Source organism: Anthonomus grandis, chromosome 3 (genome assembly GCF_022605725.1).
Source record: "Anthonomus grandis grandis chromosome 3, icAntGran1.3, whole genome shotgun sequence".
In the NCBI taxonomy this organism is placed as follows: Eukaryota; Metazoa; Arthropoda; class Insecta; order Coleoptera; family Curculionidae; genus Anthonomus; species Anthonomus grandis.
This window is the reverse complement of record NC_065548.1, coordinates 21,730,136-21,751,765: the sequence shown is the minus strand read 5'-3', so window position 1 is coordinate 21,751,765 and position 21,630 is coordinate 21,730,136. Positions and strand designations below refer to the sequence as shown.

At 33.6% G+C, this 21,630-nt stretch overlaps 1 protein-coding gene across 2 annotated transcripts in view; it reads left to right on the top strand.

Moving 5' to 3' along the window:
* LOC126734154 (SR-related and CTD-associated factor 4-like) overlaps positions 1-11,927 on the top strand; it is a 67,362-nt gene extending 55,435 nt beyond the window's left edge. For both annotated transcript variants that reach the window (XM_050437683.1, XM_050437682.1), the window contains exon 23: positions 11,343-11,927. In XM_050437683.1, coding sequence (XP_050293640.1) covers positions 11,343-11,542 — 200 coding nt within the window. In that variant the 3' untranslated portion in view covers positions 11,543-11,927. The remainder of the gene's footprint in view (positions 1-11,342) is intronic.
* The last annotated feature ends 9,703 nt before the right edge of the window (positions 11,928-21,630 follow it).

Genomic DNA, 21,630 nt, shown 5'->3' with positions numbered 1-21,630 from the left:
AGTCACTTCATCCTTTTTGTGCAGTATCATTAGTGTCGAACCAGGTTTCGTCAAGGTAAATTATTGGTCGATTTTCATCCCTATATTGTCTTACAGCCGTTAAATATTTATCACGCCATTCCCGTAATCGTCGAGACTCCCTTATTGTTTGGAGTTTATTAATTGTCTTATACTTAGAACCCATTTTAAGCAAAATGTTTCTTAAGCTAGATATGCTGCAAGAAATATTTGTTTCGTCTTTAATTAGTAACTTTCTTAGGGTAACCACAGTGTAGATCACGATATTTGACGACAATAAAAAACTTTATTGTCGTAACTTGCTCTTATAAGCATTTATAAATTGAGTATAAACTCAAAAAGAGCCCACTCTAATAAAATATTTTTATTTTATTAAACTCGTTTAATAGTTTTATATAAGATTATAAAATCGATTCTAGTCCGTAATAAAGCATTTACAAAAAATTTTATTAACGTTATATTATTATTTTGTTAGTAACTTATAAGACTATATAAATGCAATTATAAAATATAAGTATTTAATATATTATTATAAATATAAGTTTTATATATATTAATTATAAAATATTTGTATTCGGCTGAGATTATTTTATCCCAGCCATAGAGATTAATAAAATTAACAAGGTTTATAAGCTCGATACCTCTTATAGAAAGAAAAGATAAATGGCAAAATTGAAAACAACACCACGCGTATCATGGCGACTTACCTGATAATAGCTGTAATGATTATTATAAAACATAATTTTAGGGTTCTCTGGATGAACATTTTCTTGCGCAACGAATTTTACTGATATTATAGTTGCATATTCGCATCTCAATTTTAATGCCCCTTCGAAATATTAAAGATTTTGGATAAGTAAGAAGAATTTCCTAAAATTGAGATTCAAAAAATTGCAATTTTTTCGCTCAATTTTGCTTTGCATTTATATTATGTACATAAATAAATTAGAAATATTACAAACTAAATCGTAATTAGGGAATGTTTTTCTTAAAATTGCATATGCTTTTAATTTAATTCGTAAAAGCCAACATGGCGGAAATAAACCTAAGTAAATGTCATTAAAAATGGCGTAATTAGATAAATCTATTAATTTTATAGGAAACACTAATATAACATAATTATTTTATCTGTAATAAAAATGATGCATTTTTATTTTATAAAAAATCCGCTTGAATATAATTGTTTTATTCGCGAACGCTATCAACCCTTAGCAGACGGCGCTGTTATTGGTATAAAATTCAAGAGGAAAGGTTTGAAATTGAGGATAATTTTGTAATTCTAAGAGATCTGAATTCTTTGGAATTCTGTTATTAAAAATCTTGATTTATATTATAGTTTATTGCCCCCAACCCTAGCTCACTACTGGTCTCTATATTTATAGAAATTTTAGTAAGTTCGTTAACCTTAGTTACCTAAATACTATAGTATATAGCTTCCACTTCATCATCATCGATATCTGATGTCAGCATTTTGATCAACTTCCAATTTTTCCAATGGTTGATAAGTGTCCTCTGATGAAGACGGCAATCTAATTACCTTACTAATATTTAAATCCGAATGAATGATTTTCAATGATATGGTTTTTAAAATATTCTTCTTTACTTTACTTTTAAAATCTCCTGATTTTTATTATTTTTCCAAAAAGAAATGCTAGACATTTTGAAAAAAATTATACTTTATAAATAAGTATTGGCAAGAAAAAACAAAACAAACTGTATTCTAGCAGATATCTAGTAGTCTCCAAAAAGTTATATAATCATCTTCAACAACAATTTTGTGGACAAAAACACATATTTATTTTATAAATATTTTATACCGGGTGACACAGAAAAAAGGGAACACTTAATAATTTTCTTGCTTTTTAAGATAAACAAATGAAAATTGGTATATCGATAGAATAGTCATAAGAGCATCTTTTGACATATTCTGTAATTTTTTGTTACTTCCGGTTTAACAGGAAGTGACACTAACTTTTTTATTTTAAATGGGACAATTGGTATATTGTTACGTATTTTGATAGAAAATAATATTCTCAGAATAATAATACCGCATTTGCTACTTTTTGTTTTATTATACTTATAGGAAAAATCTGTTTTTAAATTTTTAAATAAGGTGCCATAAATGCATTGAAAATTTTAATTTTTGATCAAGTAATCACGGAAAAATAATATTCATTGTATTTTATTACTTAACTCAGTTTTTCAGAAATACAGAAGTCAGTAAACATTTCAAATATTAGAAAACACAAAAATTCTTTCAAAAAACTGCGCAAGTTTATTAGAATGACCAATAATAATTGAATTCAACAAGATGTCATGTAGTATGTCAATTGAAAAATAATTCAGTCATTCATTAAATAATTCAAAAATCTTATAGTAATTCCATCAATATACCAAATTTTATTTGTTTATCTTGAAGAGTAAAATAGTTATTATTATTTTCTTGTGTCACGCGGTATATAACATTTTAGAGTTTAATAAAATATTTTTATTTTTATTATTTAAATATTTTATCTACTGAAAGTCACTGAAAGTAATTTGTTTTATAATAAAGTATTCGTTCACCTAATATAACCTTCTGCAAAACCTTCATAAAATGATTTTGTATATGTTTTATAGATATATTTATTTTAGTTATATAAGATTGTTGTATAAATGCTTTATACCAAACTGCTTATTGCATTATAAAAATATTTTATTAAACTGTCACAGAATTATTTATAAAACTTAGTCATAAATTAAGGTTGTTTATAAGACCGAATTATTTTAATTAAAGACGTTACGTAATATTTTATTGTTCAATACGCTCTTAATATACAGTTGTGGTCAAAATAATAGCAGTAGTTAGATAAAATTAAATATTCGCATTCCAAACCTGTTGTTATGCATAAATTCTAAAGCCAAAACAAAATTTCTTCTAAAAATATTAACCAACAAAGAAAGAAGTACCTGTATTTAAAACCCGATAACAAACATATTTTAACCAGTTGAGTGTGTGAATGCTGAATTTTAGGTGGTCAAAATAGCAGTATTTATTTCTTATTGTATGCTTTAAGAATTGGATGAGTTTTTCTAATCTACTGGTATGTTTGATATACTTTATATTGTGGTTATGATCTTTGAAAATACACTTTTTTTAGAAAGATGGGTAGAAATAAGCATTGTTCTCAAGAAAAGCGCGAAATAATAAGAAAACTACGCGCTCAGGGAAAATCATATTCCCAAATACAAGGAATAATGGAATGTTCAGCTAAAATGGTATCAAATGCTTTAATATGGCAGCCCAAAGCCGAAACACGTGCTCGTAAACGCAAAACTACAAATAGGCAGTTAATTCGAGCCTCAAAGAAAAACCCATTTGCCTCTGCTTCTCTACTCCAAGACCTTGTAGGATTGGATGTTTCGAGTCGAACTATAAGACGTTGATTGGGAGAAGCTGATTTGTTTGCCAGAAGCCCATGAAAAGTGCCATCATTAAACAAAAAACAAATTAAGAACAGAATAAAATTTGCAAAGGAACATCTAGCATGGCCTGCGTCTAAATGGCGAAATATTTTATGGTCAGATGAAAGCAAAATAGTTTTGTTTGGTAATACATGATGTAGAGCATACGTTAGACGCCCTTTGAATACCGCCTATCAACCTAAATACACCAAGAAGACGATTAAGCACGGTGGTTCTAAAATTATGATATGGGCCAGTTTTTCATATTATGGGGTAGGACCAATATATTGGATAAAAAATATTATGACATCTCATATTTATGTCGATATTTTACGAGAGGTTATGATACCTTTTGCAGAATATGAAATGCCACTTTAATGGGTATTCTTGCATAATAATGATCCGAAACATACCAGCCGTCTCTGTAAACAATTTTTAATTGAACACAACATTAATATGCTACAATGGCCTGCGCAGAGTCCAGATCTTAATATTATCGAGAATTTGTTTTTGCGTCACGTGAGCAAACAAAAAATCAAGAACCCTGGACAGTTATTAGCAATTTCTGGCATAGCATCTCGTTATCGAATGCCAAGATCTTGTAAACTTTATGTCACGACAATGTGAAGCAGTAATTGCAAACAAGGGCTTTACCATAAATTATTAAAGTGTTATATAAATTGTAAATGCACCTTTCTGATTTTTCTAAAATAGTTTTTTTTCGTTAATTTTTTTATTCGAACACTGCTATTATTATGAACATACAATAAGAGATATATTTTTTTATTTTTTAGTATACAAATACATAAATTTCTTTTTTATTGTTATTTATTAATATTAACATATATTATGTTATCATGTATTTCATTTTGCACATATTTCTTTTATTTTGTCCACAACTGTAACTAATATAAAGTAATTTTGTTTCATAGTAGACTTTGTATACTGCTTGGGTGCTGAAGGTATGCGCATTATTCTGTTAAAGTATAGAAAGGGAATGTGTTGTTGTTAGAAGATTTTTATATTTTAATAGTTAGCTCGCCATACCCACGGTTTTAAATACCTCATACCATTTTGTATCACTCGACATTCCCCTAATTCGGCAGAAGTGCTCGTGATTTATGGCTTTGTACCCGGAAAGCGCTGAAAAATACGCGCCGTCAAAGGATCGGTTCCCGCGATAAGTTCGAGCCGCCTGTAATAAAAAAGAAGTAGGGCATGCAAAAAATAATAGTTGTAACGAGTCTGAATTTCGGTTTTCGCCTTTAAAACAGTCGTTGGAGAGTTGTCTTTGCGATATGTTAGATCAGGTGGTTGCATATTAGATATGTACCGGGCTCCGCGCTCTTTTATAAAAATCCATAAAATATAAATAGTTGTATATAAAGTAAAGTGTAAAATCAGAGATTGCCGCGATTAACCAGTTAAAGTTTAGGAGAATAAATTAATTTCTCGTAACCAATTACACGACTTTCTTTTTCTGTCTACAAGTCGAACACCCGACGTAATCCCTAATCAAATAGGGTGGAACCTAACATAAAATTTTGATCCTTCGTGCCTGATGTGGAAAATATGGTAGTGCGACCCATATTTTGTGTATTTTCGTCGATGTTCCAGCAACCAGTGTTCCTAGTAGCAGGAAAACAAGTCAATAATTAAAGGTTAGTCAATTATAACCCAAGTAATTAAAGCCAGCAGTAAACCTAGGGTCATCCTGACTTCCAAAACGTTACCTTAACGTTTTTGATGAGCTGTTTTGTTCAAATTAAGCTAAGATTTGTGCAAGTTGGTTTTAATTACACCTATATAGTTTGGTTTTTATTTTCTATTTACATTTTAACCTTCGTAACCTACAGTAATTAAGCTGCTTTGTGGATTTTTACTTGAAACCTATATTTATATTTTAACCTAGTTCAATAAATGCAACCATAATTTAATGTAGAGTTTATATAACCCTTAATAAACTAAATCTTTCCACCCTAAAAACCTATCTGACATATTATAAACTACATTTTTAGCTCTAAACCTTATTTTTTTTTATTTAAACTTATATGTTTTTAATGTTTTTAAGATTAAAATTCTCATATTCGCCCTTCTAAGAATTGAGTTATGCATTTTAAATAGATTTTTGCATATATAGCCTTAAAAACAAAATATTTGTATCCAGCCTACTAAACTATTGATGATAAAATTTAATAATTTAATTTAAATTTTATTTGGTGTGTTTTTTAATCTCTTTCAGGTTTTGTAAAATTTGGTTTAGCCTTGGTTGTTTAACCCATTAATTTTTATATTGTTGTTTTAAGATTTTCAACCTTTAATTTTTCTTTATTGGGATAGGTAAATAAGTGCAAACTTTTTATTGTTTTCTCAGTTACCATCAAAATGACGGAAGATCTTAGTTCAGAACAAATTTTAGATAAAGCTAAGGCAGAAATAAAATTTCTCATTAACAAAAGAGGTCACATGAAAGCCTCTCTAACTCGTTTCCAAACATTTTTAAATGCCTTACCCCAACTCGAGCTTTTAACTCCTTCAGACCTCGTCCAAATTGAGACCAGATTTAAAGCAGCTGATTCCCTTTTGCAGGAATTTGAACAAATTCAATTGGGTATTGAAGACATTTGTTTAATGCACAAACTGCCTGATGCTCAAGATCAGACCGAGGTCAGATCAGACTTCGAGGAAAAATACTTCTCAATAATTTCCAAGGCAAAACTTATATTACAAGCCACCAACCTCAAAAATGCTAGCAACAATCCTGGTTTAACCGTTGAGACTCACCCTGAGCTCAGCAACAACCCTATAAATAATATGGCTAGTATTTTATCCACTAAATTACCTCCATTATCCATACCAGAGTTTTCTGGTTCTTACGAATCATGGACCCAGTTTCATGAAACCTTCGAGGCTCTTATTGATAAAAATCCCTCTTTACCCAAGGTGCAAAAATTTTACTATCTCCAGTCTGCCCTTAAAGGAGATGCTGCCCAGATAATTAGCTCCCTTACAGCTACCGATGGCAACTATGCTGTTGCATGGAATTTACTCAAAGAGCGCTATGAGAATAAGAGGGCCATAATTCATGCTCATATGAAAGCAATTTTCAGTTTGCCATCCCTCAAAGAAGATAACCATATCCAGTTACGCAAATTCTTAGATAACTTTCAAAAACATTATCGATGTTTAAAAAATCTAGGTGAAAATGTGGATAACTGGGACACACCCTTAATATATCTACTTACCTCAAAATTTGGCCAACTTACACGTAGGGAATGGGAAATCTATTCCAAGAATTTTGATAGCCCTTCAATCCTTAACCTCACTACATTCCTCACAGAGCGTTGCCACCTCTTAGAGTCAATTGATTTTAAAGTGCAAAATAAACATGATCCAAATCCTCAAAAGAGTTATGGTACACTTAAGACATTCACCAATGCCGTTTTTGAAAATAAATGTCCTGTTTGTAAAGATAGCCATTTTGTCTATGCATGTGAGAAATTCCTCAAACTTCCTGTGAGCGAAAAGTACAGTGAGGCGAAACGTCTAAAATTATGTACAAATTGCCTACGTCCAGGTCATTTTGCATCTGTTTGCACATCCAAACATTCTTGTAGAGCTTGCCAGCGAAGGCATCATTCATTGCTACATTACCCCACAAATAACTTTGAGAAAGATTCCAGGCACATAACCTCAAATGTAAATCCAAGTATTATTAAGCAACCCCCTCAAAATACGCTTTCCGCCCAAATAAGGGCAACCTCAAGCAATAACCATGATGGTATTAACCCAACACAGTTGCCCAATCCTCAAAGAGGTAACATAAATCCTCATCTTTGTGAAACCCCGAGTTTCTTGCCATCGAATCAATTACCCCACGCTCCTTCACACCAAGTGGTAGTAGATCAAAAGGTTTGTAATCCTCAACAAGAGAATAATCTTCAGCCTAATTTGCCTATTGATTACAGTTTTGCTTGTGCTAATTCTGTACCAAATACTTTTGTGCTCCTATCTACTGCTTTAGTTTATGTTTATGACAGCTGTTCGAGACCCATACCCTGTAGAGCCTTACTTGATAGCGGGTCACAGTCTAATCTTATATCAAAGACCTTGTTTGATATCCTAAACCTCAAGTGTGAGAAAGTGCACATCCCTGTTTGTGGTATAAATCAGGGAACAACCTATATTAATAAGAAAACCTCATTAACGATTAAGGACTTAAGTAAGAGTCATCATTTTAATTTGACTGCCTTAGTAATCGATAAAATTACCGATAAATGTCCTCAGCAGACGCTAAATGTATCTAATTTCATTATTCCCAAAGAAATTACTCTGGCAGACCCCACTTTCTTTGAATCCTCTGAAATTGATCTCCTTATAGGAGCTAGTCTATTTTATGACCTGCTTATTTCAGGTCAAATGAAACTTGGAACAAGGAATCCTATCTTGCAGAACACCAAACTTGGTTGGGTAATTTCTGGACCTATGCATGTTTCCAAGGGTTTTACACCCCTGAAATCCATATCCGCTTTTTCCTTGAATAATGAGTTTGAGCTAAAACAATCACTTGAGAAGTTTTGGCACATTGAAGAACCCTTCCATGAACCCTGTAAGTTTACCCCAGAGGAAATGGAGTGTGAATCCCATTTTAAGAGTACCTTTACTCGAACTTCTTCGGGTAGATTTGAAGTTAGTTTGCCCTTAAAGGGCACGGTATCCAAACTAGGTGATTCCCAAGAAATTTCCATGAAAAGATTTTTGGCTATTGAAAGGAAACTTACAAGGAACCCTGAACTTAAATTCTCTTACACGCAATTTATTCAGGAATATGAAAAATTAGGACATATGTCAAAAATTAATTCCCAAGAAAAAACGTCAGACCCCATCTATTACTTGCCCCACCATGCCATTGAGAAATTCGAGAGCATTACTACCAAGTTAAGGGTAGTCGACGCCTCATCTAAAACAACAACTGGCATTTCTCTAAACGATATTCTAATGGTTGACCATTGGTATCATGTGATTTCGTCACAAAATCCTGCAGATATCTCTAGAGGTATGAGCCCAGTTGATTTGGAGAGTAATAATCTTTGGTGGCACGGACCCTCCTTTTTATTGAAACATAAAAGTTTTTGGCCTTCAAATAATCATGTGTCGAATTACGCTCGACAAAATACCGAGAAATCTAAAATAATCGACATTAATCCTAAATCCTTAATATTCTTTGCAAAGGAGAGCAATGATTTTGTTATGAGCCTATGCTCGAAATATTCCTCTTATTCAAAGCTCATTAATGTAGTCGCTTATTGTTTGCGATTTCATTTTAACTTAAAATATAAAGACAAAAGAATTACTGGTGCCTTATCCCAAACTGAGGTAATACAAAGTGTCAATTGCCTTGTAAGGTTAATTCAGAGTTCCGCATTTCCTGAAGACCTATTCAGCCTAAAAAATAATAAGACGATAAGGCCTAGTAGTAAGCTTAGTACTCTCAACCCTTTTCTTGACAGTGATCTCCTCCTACGAGTAGGTGGTCGATTAAACCATTCTAAGCTGACGTTTAACCAAAAACATCCTATACTGATACCTTATAATCATCCCTTTTCTAAGCTTGTTGTCACCCATGAGCATATCCGCAATCTACATCCAGGAACGCAAGCTACGCTGTCATTTGTGAGGCAGCAATTTTGGCCAATAAATGGCAAACAATTGGTTAAATCAGTGATTCGGAAGTGCATAATTTGTTTCAAGTCCAATCCTCGATCATTAAAGGCCCAAATGGCAGCTCTACCCAGTGTCCGGGTTACTCCCTCCTATGCTTTTTACAATACCGGTGTAGATTATGCCGGACCTTTTGTTCTAAAGGACTCCAAATTTAAAAATAGAAGGCTTCTTAAGTGCTATATTTGTTTGTTCGTGTGTTTGACAACCAAGGCAATACACCTCGAACTAGCTACAGAGCTTACCACTCAATCTTTTATTTCTGCCTTTTTGCGGTTTGTATCTAGAAGAGGTCTATGCAAAAATCTACATTCTGATAACGGTTCTAATTTTGTTGGGGCTAAGAATGAGTTTGACAAAATTAATACTATTTTAAGGGATGAAAGGTTTCAAAATGCGCTAAGGGATAATAAAATTCAATGGAGTTTTATTCCTTCTCACTCACCACACTTTGGTGGTCTTTGGGAAGCTTCGGTAAAGTCCACCAAACAGCATCTTAAGCGTGTTTTAAATAATACTCCTCTGCACTATGAGGAATTCTATACCCTGCTTGTACAAATCGAGGCCATACTGAACTCCCGACCGCTCACTCCTCTCAGTGATGACCCGAATGACCTCGAGGCGCTGACACCAGGGCATTTCCTTATTGGTCGCCCTCTTAATAAATATCCAGAGCTGGATTTATTGGACGTTCCTGATGGTCGCCTCTCCAGGTATCAGCACCTGCAAAAGATGTCTCAGCACTTTTGGCAGAGATGGTCTGATGAATTTCTGCATACCCTGCACCAAAGGTTCAAGTGGAAGTCCAAGGTCAAGCCATCGGAGCTATTAGGTTCTCTGGTCCTATTAAAGGAGGACAACCTGCCTTCCTTGCAATGGAGAACAGGACGTGTTGTCGACTTACATTCTGGAAGTGATGGAACAGTTCGTGTAGTGAGTGTGCGAACTTCTAGTGGTGTTGTGAAGCGCTCTATAACGAAGATTTGTCCCTTGCCCATAGAATCCCCCCGTGACATTCGCGAAAGTGAATAAAAAGGGGCTATCCCCTTGTTGACGCTGTAAAATGTGTTTATTTTGCTTAATTTATTATTATATGAAATCTATATTTTAAGCTAGCTTTTAGTTATGCTTTGTTCATCCAGTGGAATAATCATTTGTATTTATTTTACGAAATGTTCATGCCAATTTTTAATAATACAGTCCACTTCTCATCCTATTTGTACTAGGAATATAATCCTTTTAGTTTATTAGCGTCTATTTTTAAGCGTGATTTGGTAATGTAATTTAAAGTACAAATGTTTTTGCTGGTGTATATATGTTAATTTAAGTACTTAACTGCTTATGTAAATCTTAGTCTTAATTTTGCAGTCTCTGATTTAGGTAAGCATCTCATCTCCATTTTCTGATTATTTTGAAAGATATCTCCTGGATACTTTCAAGGGGGGCGGTATGTTAGAAGATTTTTATATTTTAATAGTTAGCTCGCCATACCCACGGTTTTAAATACCTCATACCATTTTGTATCACTCGACATTCCCCTAATTCGGCAGAAGTGCTCGTGATTTATGGCTTTGTACCCGGAAAGCGCTGAAAAATACGCGCCGTCAAAGGATCGGTTCCCGCGATAAGTTCGAGCCGCCTGTAATAAAAAAGAAGTAGGGCATGCAAAAAATAATAGTTGTAACGAGTCTGAATTTCGGTTTTCGCCTTTAAAACAGTCGTTGGAGAGTTGTCTTTGCGATATGTTAGATCAGGTGGTTGCATATTAGATATGTACCGGGCTCCGCGCTCTTTTATAAAAATCCATAAAATATAAATAGTTGTATATAAAGTAAAGTGTAAAATCAGAGATTGCCGCGATTAACCAGTTAAAGTTTAGGAGAATAAATTAATTTCTCGTAACCAATTACACGACTTTCTTTTTCTGTCTACAAGTCGAACACCCGACGTAATCCCTAATCAAATAGGGTGGAACCTAACAGTTGTAATATTGTGCTTTTAAATATCAATAATAATAATGACTTCAAAGAATTAATACACATTTGGTTTTAAACGAGTATCTGCATATTTTACCACTTACGTAAAGATAGTGATTTAGTTTTCTTTATTACCCAAGTTGTTAAAACAAAACATGTTTTTACTTTTTTTTTCAATTATAGCTCCTGGCGGAGGTACACCACTTCGTGACGAAATCGACGATTGTGCTCCAGTAATTGATTTCGCACCGGAACCTGAAACTGCGCCGCCAGCGTTTGAACCCGAGGATGTCGCCATTGCCGCCACCGCTCCCGAGCCTCAAGCAGAACCACCATCGGCTCCGCCCGCCGAAGGCGGCGACGACACGGCATCGGCTGAATGAAACAGCATATTGGTAGAATAGGTAGAGTAGTTAAATCGATATATTCATTTATAAAATCTGGTATTTCCGTTTGGTCAAGCTAGTTATCACTATGGACACTAAATATTTTGTGGTTTAGTGCAAAAACTCAACTTATGAGTATAATACATATTGTTGTATAGTTTAGGGAAAGCAATATTTACTCAGCAGTTCGGAAATGAGTTTAAACAAAGTAATTTTGTTCGCTTTTAGTTGAATGTATTTTTAATATATTGAACGTTCATTTCGTTTTTATATAGTTAGCAATTTTAGTATATGATTTGGTTGGACTTAGTAAAATGTGTTTTAATCACTAAATATTATTTATGTATAGATATGAGTAAATAAATGGCTTCACTTAAATAACCACGTTCTATTTTTTTTTAAATATTGCGACGCTTTTTTACCATTTTCTCTGGTTTGGGTCAATGTTTTATATTTCAATTTCTATTATCCATCGGTAATCTTGGGCGGCACCCTCAGTTTTAATGTACCTGAGCGGGATCTCGTACGTATCGAGTAGCTTTTAGACTGTGGAGAAAAGAAAAACCTGCAGCGGAACTCTCTAACTCACAAGACACAGAAATAGACAAGAAAAAAGATTGAAAGAAAATTTCTTTCTATGCGCCATTAGCTTTCGCTAACCTTTTATTTATGTCATTCGGCATTGTTTGGCTTTAAACACTCTTATACTACCCAATCTACAAACATTCGCCTCTTATGGGGTTTTTCACAGCCAACAATGTCAATTACGCAAATGTCATTCGACAATATCAATCTTTTAGGTTAGGTATGCTTTGTTATTGTTACTGGTTTCATCCGGGAGGTCGGAGGTTATGTGTTATGCGCACATGACGTTTGGTTGGCGAGGGCTGATTTTTGTGAAAATCTTCGAAAAGACCAAACTCATAAGTGTAGTGACTAAGGATAAAACAGAAGAAAACAGTTGGTAAGCCCGTGCCAGCACGAAGTTGCCTGAAACCTTGTAAGAAACCTTCCTGCAACTCCTTACACGCCGACTACCTTTAACCTGCCATTTTGTAATTTTGTTTTGCAATTTTTTATACTTGGGTAACACGTTTTACCATCTTTTAAATTTATATAAACCATATTTAACATAACAACCACAATACATAATTAATAGCACATACATATGAGTGTAAAAGATGGGGGGGGGGGGGCAAGCCCTCCCCCAAAAGGATTACAGCTGAATATCTGAAGGGGGATACAGGACCATTCCTGGTGATGATTGAAAGCAAAGAGAAAGAGGGGAACATACAGAATATTCACCCAATAAGATTGGGTAGAGAATTAAAAAAAGCCAATATTCAAGGTATCTTCAGAATTTCAAGGAAAGGAAAATATCGACTTGGTATCGAATTCAACACCGTTCAGTCAGCAAACAACATGGCCCAAGATGAATTCTTTAACAAGCATAAGATAATAGCATTTATACAATTAAGCTTAGTTGCATGCAAAGGAGTTATAAGAGGTCACAGAAGAGGAACTTATAGAATCAGCATCTACAAACCTGCTCAAAAGATGCTCACTATTAATTCTAGGTGCGAGAAGGCTCAATAGAAGAACAGAAAAAGAAGGCCAAGTAGAATATGTACCCAGCCAAACAATGGTTCTTACCTTTACAAGCAAAAAACTCCCAACAGAGGTGGATATTGACTACTACAGAGCGAAGGTTAACATATATGTTGCTCCAGTACTTATATGCAGAAATTGCTTAAGATATGGGCATGTTAAAAACACATGTCGCATTAAAAAAAGATGCGGAAAATTCTTGTTAGACCATAACGAGGAAGATTGTACCGAAGATTGTGCTTATACTGCCACAAGGACCACCTACCAACTGATAGAGCATACCCCGAGTACCAGAGGCAGAAGGAAATTCAGCAGCTGATGGCATTTGAAAACCTTTCCTATTATGAAGCAAGAATAACGGTCCCGAAAAATTATAAAACCACTGCCCCAACCAAGAAGACAACAAACAGAGCGGATGAAGTAACCTACACATGTAATAGCGAAAACTACCCAAACCTGTCGAGACAGGCAACAGAAACGGTGATAGAGGTTCACCAAAGAAGAAACCTAGGACAAAACAGATTCACACAAAGATCATACTCTAATGTGACCCAAACCCAGTCTACAAAAAGGAGACCAACCACTGATTTGTCCCACCCCTATAGAAAAAAAAGCCTACAAGGAAGCAACTTTCCCAGAGGGTGGCCGTGCTCCATCAACATCTGAAAACATGTTAATTTTTATGAAGAATCGTAACTCAGGTGAGTCATCAGACGAGACCCAGGCAACTTTGCCTCAACTAATAAAAAATATTTTAAGCCAATCTAAAGTCATTAAGGAGACAATAGGGCTCGAAACACTGTTTAAAGAAATTGACAGCATAACCAGAGGATATGAGGTGGAAAGCGAGGAAGAGCTAATCTCAGTCCCAAGTCCTCCAACAAATGAGGAGAACTACTACACACCAATAGATGATGACAACCTCTACTTCCAATGGAACTCTAGTGTTCTAGTGTGGAATATCAACGGACTAAAAAGTAAACAACAGGATATAAAACATATAATTAATGAACAAAAAATAGATTTAACATTAATAAATGAAACTCACCTAAAACATGAAGACAAAATCACAATCAACAACTACACAATTGAAAGACTAGACAGAGATGATGGCTATGGAGGAGTTGCCTTCCTGATCAACAAGCAAATCATGTATAGTAAAGTAGATATTCCACTAACACTACCGGAGAACTTCCAAATACAAGCAATAAAGGTTGGAAACCTAACCATACTAAATGCATACTGCCCACCAAATGTAATACCAACAAAGGAAAAGTACAAAGAAATTTTAAATCTAATAAAAAAACCACACAATATTGTCAGGTGACTTAAACACACAAAACCAGCTATGGGGATCAACCAGAACAGACCAGAGAGGAAGAAATCTAGTGGAAGCTCTCCAAGATATAGACAATATAGTAGTCATGAATCATGGAAGTAAAACACGATTAACAGCAGATGGAAACAGCTGCCCTGACTTAACATTGGTGTCAAATGATGTCAGCTACAAATGTAAGTGGGAAACATACGAGGACCCTATTAATAGTGATCACAACCTATAATCATTACCATTAACGCTGAAACAAGATATAACCATAGTTCGCCGCAATCAAAATGGAATACAAAGTTTGCAAACTGGAAGAAATATAGAGAACTCTTGGAAATAAAAGACGTTACCCAAGATTATAATCGATTCCTAGAGATAGTCAATGAAGTTGCAGAACAAACAATCCCAAAAACAAAAATTTACACAAACAAGACAGCATATACTAACAAACCAATCTGGTGGGATGCCTCATGTGATGAGCAAATAGCAAAAAGAAAAAAAGCAAGACATATAAAAATACATCATATCAAGAAAGACGCGAGTCCATTGTAGCCGAGGAAGAAGAAGTTTTCATCAGATGTCCACGGTTTACGAAGGGAAAAGATTTATATATTTATATATAGTTTTAGTACTGGTTTTCGAAGTAGATTTTCTCACAAAGCGTGTTAATAAGACGATAAATTTAATGATGGATCCTCCTAATCTTACCCTATCCCTTTCCCTGTGTGTATTTATCTTTTCTTTTTTTAATGTAAATATATTTACTATTAAATATATATTTTAATATTAGTATTAAAATATAAATTTAATATAATATTATTATTATTAGTTTCTTAGATTTTGCCTTAGAAATGAACGAGGAAGAACAAACGATTGAATTAAGAATGGAAAAAAGAGGATTATGTATAGGGTATTTTCAAAATGTATGTAGAGTAATACAACCCATTTTATTATCTTTAGTGAAATCACTGAGAATTTTCCTATTTTGGGGCGTACATAAGTAAGCGTGGATAAACTACATGACCTTATCAACTTAATGATCCTTTTAAAAAATCGTTAACAAGGTAACAGAATTTGTTGATTTTTAAATCTGGTACAAAATCGTCCCCTCCCCACAAGAAAGATACATATATCTTTTTTTAATGAACTAAAAGGACACAAAAGTAATAGCAAAACCATACAATCTCTTTCTATATTTTTATTCCGAAGACTGCCGACTGCTACCCGATCCGAACCAGTTGATATCGAGAGCACAGAATAGCCCCCAAACCAATTGGGGGCTATTCTGTGATCGAGAGTGCGGTTTAGACATTTTTTCTATAATAGAAAGTAATTTTCTTTCTATCGAGTTAGACAGTTCACTCGCTGAGTTCATTTTATTATCTTCTCCCTTTTCAATAATCTATCACTTGAACGCAACGCTACTGTAACTGCGACAACCGACTTAGAACCACCAGCAGCACCATTTAGATGATCTTTGCATCTATTATCAAAATGCTAGAGGACTACTGGAAAACTAAAATATTTTTGTTGTAACGTGTGATTATGATGTAATAATAATAATGTTTATTTACGATAATTTCAAATCCATATACAGCCAAATACATAAATACGCCCTGAAGCTTGTAAAGGTAAAGCTTGTTAGGGCAAGAAAAAAAACAAAATCCGTGAAAAGTCCATATAGAGTATAGAGTCACATTCGGTTTAGCGTTTATATTTTTCACAACTTCTACATTTTGGGGTTCTGCGCAAGTTAGGGGCAATTTACCTAATTAACTAACTAGAGCTAGTAACTTTTTATCCTGACACAGAACATGTAGTTCTTACATTACAAACACATTTATACATGAAACATTATTAAGCATGTTTCTACTTACAAAGCATATGCATGTGATTGCTATCACTGAGTCTTGGCTGAATGATGGGTTCTATAATTCTGAATTGTTTCTTAATGGATACACATGATATTAGGGAAAGAGAGAGGATCGTGTTGCTTTGGCATTTAACCAAACTTTTCCTGTTATTAACCTAAATCTGGTTCTTCCCGAAAAGTTACATAGCATTGTCATATCAATGCTATGTAATCCAATCTCTATATTGTACTAGTTTACATTCCACCGGGGCTTAAGAGGTGTGAGGTTGTTAAGAGGATGTTTGATTACATTAAATTTTTACTTCACTAATATATACTTGTACAATTCAAAACTAGTATTCTAAGGAGATTTCAATATTCCAATATTTATCTTATATGAAGGGGGTGGACACACATCCTATAGGGTGAATAATCTGATTAATCAATTAGAATTTGTACACTTTGTCCATAAAATCGGAAAACGTAAAAACTTTTTTCCGCCCTGGTTCTTCACATAAATAAAACCATGAAAACGAAAACATAACTCGTTGAAAAAATATAAATGGTATAATTGATTTTCTATCCCATAAGCAGTGCTGAATTAATTTAGAAAATAATTTAGTGTCTCAACCTAATAACTCTTGAAGTTTAATTTAATAGTACGATAAAAATCTTATTAATAATTATCGACCTATAATAGGTAATTAATTACTTTTCTAAATGCTTTGAACGAGTACTGCATTTTTTACTAGACAATTCGGAATCAATAATTGCTAATTCACAGGTTGTCGTAATCTATACCGACTTTTCTAAAACCTTTGTAGACTTGATCATGGTATTCTCATTAATAACCTCGAAAAATTTAACACGCAGATCAATCATAACAAATATTGTCAAACATAGATACAAAAAAGGTTTCATGATACATAACTCTCAAAATCTCAGAGGTAATCTTAGTTTAAAATTTTTATATTTCTCTTATGCCAGATTGCACAAGTCTCGTCCCCCTATTATCAAAACCATATTAATGAAATTGAAAATATCCAAAGAAGATTTCGATGGTTCAAGTGCGATGAAGTGTACCCGGAAATTGGTTTTTCACACACACAACTGCTGAAAAGATTTCGTTTCTTGCTGTAGATGAAAGGCGGAAATTTGATGATTTTCAGTTTTGAAATAAAAATTTGTTGATTAACTTGATTGATTGAAAAAGAAAGAAAGAAAATGTGGTATATTACGTAAGAATAATCTTGTGTACAAGCATCCTACAAGCTAAAAAAAACAAAACAAAATTACAATTTCAACAATTGACAAAACAATGAACAAAATTAAACACAAGAAGACAAAACTTTTTGAACATACTTGAATTAAAGGTAACTAAATAAAACAATCAATTACTAAATAAAGGTAAACTTGTTGACAAAACTAGAGAAGAAAAAAGGAAAAAAAAACTTTCCAACATGTCAAAGGTTAAAACCTATCATTAAAAAAGTCATCCAGGTTTTAATATGCCTTAGCCAATAAAAGCGTCTTTGATTCTCTTAAATTTCTTAACATCCGATATATGTCTAACACATAGAGGACCATGATTGTAAATTTTTTTACTTATGTAAATTAATGAGTTTTTGGTAAGGGAAGACGTAGGAATAGGCGACGAGTCAAATGGCCAGTGTCAGAGGGTAGTTTGGGAATTTTGTGAATAAGAGCAGCTGTTTCTAAGATAAAAAGTGAAAAAAGAGTTAGGATTTTTTCAGAAAAGAAGAGGGGTTTGCAAGAATCTCTTAACTTAGCAGAACACAGGTATCTAACTGATTTTTTTGAATAACAAAGACAATGTTAAGTAACCCCTTATTGGTTAAACCCCAAAAAGGCAAGCCATACCGAATATGAGATTCAATAAGTGAAAAGTACACTGAACGTGCAACCACCCCTCCCAGCTCCTGTTTTGCCATTCTTACTGCAAAACATCCAGAAGATAATTTCCCAGCTAAATGTAAAATATGATCTTCAAACCGAAGGCGACCATCAATGGTAATTCCTAGGAACTTGCAGCACTCTTTATTCTGCAAGAGGGAATTTTCGTCAAACATCAGACCCTGAACATCGCACTTAAACCCCATAATAGACGTCTTTCTTACATTAAACACGAGCCTGTTGGAAGCACACCACCGTGATAAAATCTGAAGGTCTTCAAGGATACAAGTCTTAATATATTCAAAATTTTTATGGCTCCATAGTATGGTGGTATCATCAGCAAACTGAACCACCTTGCCCTGCAGTTTCAATGAACTCAAGTCATCCACATACAGTAAAAATAACAGTGGTCCCAACACTGAACTCTGGGGAACGCTGCATTTTAGGGATCTAGAAGCAGACAAACGCCCAGACTTTGTCTGAAATATTAGAGCAGCTTAATTTTACTTTGCCTCGCATATCAGCGAGACACCCACAAACGTTTTGCCTATCAAGACATTAATAAGCAACAACCATCAATAAGTTTTGTGCACTGCGTAGAGCGTGCGACACATAATTCTGTTCAGGATCAATGTGAAATTTTTTACTGTAGTGTTGCAGCTATTAAAAAAGTACACCTTTCTTAATCACAAATGTTCCTGTATTTTATACATGTGTAATTTTATCTAATTGAGATATTTTTTAAGTAGAGTTCTTTTTATATCGATAATTTTTGAGTGGTCTCATAATATTATTTATTGTTTTATTCATTCTCACTCATTAATTCGATGTAAATCTGATGTGGAGTGACGTAACTAAATAAATAAATAAATGCCTAATATTAAGGAGAAAACAAGAAAAATACACCTAACGTTAATCGCCTTTGGGGATAAACAACAGAAAATCAAATCAATATTCTAATTTCATTAAATCCGTTGCTGGAGTAATGAGTATCCATCCATCATGCGACCAATCATGCCTTTTAGCAACCAGCAGCTTTGGGGATAAATAATCGGTGCGGCGGGGTGACTTCCGACACCCAACAGTCATGAAGCCACTCCGTGAAGACCTGAGAAACGGTGCAGGCAGAATGTAAAAACAGAAATGTTATACTTCCCTAAAGCCCATCAAACCTCCGACAAATCTTCCTTTCCAGTGGCCAGCAGCTTTGACGAAATCATCGGTGCGGTGGGGTGACTCTCCCCAGTTCGTGGCGATCACTGTATTTAACACTTATCGCGGGGCAAGTGGAAGATATAGGATCAGAAAACCTCCACACATTCTGCCAGAGCGAATATGCAACCGGAAGAAAATTGACAGACGAGATATTTCTTTTTCTTAAAAGGCGCAGTTTCTTATGTTACGTGAACGGGACATCAAATATGAAGTCCGTTTGCAAACAAAGAATAAAATTGCTCTGCAGTTAAAATTAAATTGAAAAATAATTCACATAATACCACATTACTCATCGAGAGTTTTACGGCGGTGCCTTTAAGAATAGGATTAATTTTTGCACTTCGCTTCACGTAAACATCAAAAAGCAAGAAAACGTCATTTTTCTGATGAAGTTTCTTTTAATAATTATGGACAGTTAAGATTCAATTTATTTTAGTTAGGTCTTATAAAGGTTATGTAGTTTGTTTTTTAAAAGGCAAAAAAATAAATATACTGTGCATTACTGGGCGGCTAATAATTTTCACTGGATGAAGTACCCCTGTATCATAATCCCTGCTCATTAATGTATGTTGTGGTATTTTCAAGAATAGTTATTGGTCCGCACTTTTCTCAAGAACATTTAAATGGACAGGTGTATACATATTTTTTCTAAAGAAATTTACCTCTACTATACCGAAATATAAATGCTGACGTACGGTTTTAGCAAGACGAAACTCTACTCCATTATACCATACAGGCCCGTTACAAGAAATTTTTGAAAACACGTTTATTTTTTTATAGGATTTATAAGGCATAAAATAATCGCTACTGCTTCACCAGACCATGAAAAACCAAATTCGGAAACCAAATCATTTCAAGAAAGAATAAGAATGGAAGATACTTTTTTAAAAGGAAGTTTTTTCTCCGTGTTTGTACATTCTTGAAACCCCATCCATTCATTTTAATACGAACCTTTAATTATGGTTAAGAAATCTGGATATCCAAAACTAGAATTTTGTGACTTCCATTTTCGTTATCCACCCCTTTAAAATTACTAATTAAAAAATTACTAATTTTAAAGTTTTAACGTCTTTAACAATCTCCCACTATAAAAAACTCCCCTTCTGTAATTTAAAATAGGTACGTCTAAAAAGACTGCTAGTTGGTAAAGTAGCAGAATATTTTAATGATGTTTTCTTGCTGAGGTCTACTTTGCACTTGTTCTGTCGAATATGAAGTAATCATTTAGGTACATTTGATATTTATATAAGGACCATAGAAAATTTTTTGTTAACTTATGTTTAGCAAAAACTTTTAATTAAGCGAATGTATACAAAAATTTAATTTTTTCTTCTAATGACGTATATAAAATTAGTATTGTTGGTAATTTCTTGTAAATAATACTGTAATCTATGGAAATTTGAAAGAAACGCACCCAATTGGTTGTAATTACGCATATTTATTCATTTCGAAAGCTATCAAATTAAAGAAAAACGTTCAAATAGAAGTTTTAAGACTTCTGGGTAGACTAAAAACTTTCCTTATTTTTTATAGGAGCAACCTTATTCTGAAATTATTCTCGCCGAATTATTACTATTTTTGATGAACAGAATAAATCACTTATTATATTAATAGTTGATAAAGGGTGTCTATTTTGAGTGATACCGCGATTGACATCTATCTACATTATAGCCGGAGTTCCAGTTAAGATTTCTATGTTCATTTATGGAACAGACGTCAAATATTGAGTAATATTTTGAAGATTCGAGACTTTGGCAATAAATAGTTGGTATTTGCCAACAATACTATTAAACATCACAAAGCAATTTCGACAATACGTAAATTCTTGATATTGCCAGATAACATATGAGAGGCTTATGAATGTTTATTTCAAAATTCATTTTACTCCGAATCATATTTTATCATATTCAGGTATATTTTAAGGAATTTCAACATAAAAATGTAACTAAGACAAATTCCTGTCGTTAGTTAATTTTAGAACAATTTGATAAAATAACCAAATACCAAGTCAAATCCTCTTTGTAAATCAAAAGAGATCTTTCAAATACCATTTGGTTATTATAATGCACATAAGTCGGGATTACTTAATTATTTTGGTATACTACCTAGTATCAATATGAATTGATACAATAAAGATTTTATATTCTTTTCTTTAAAAAAAAATATGAA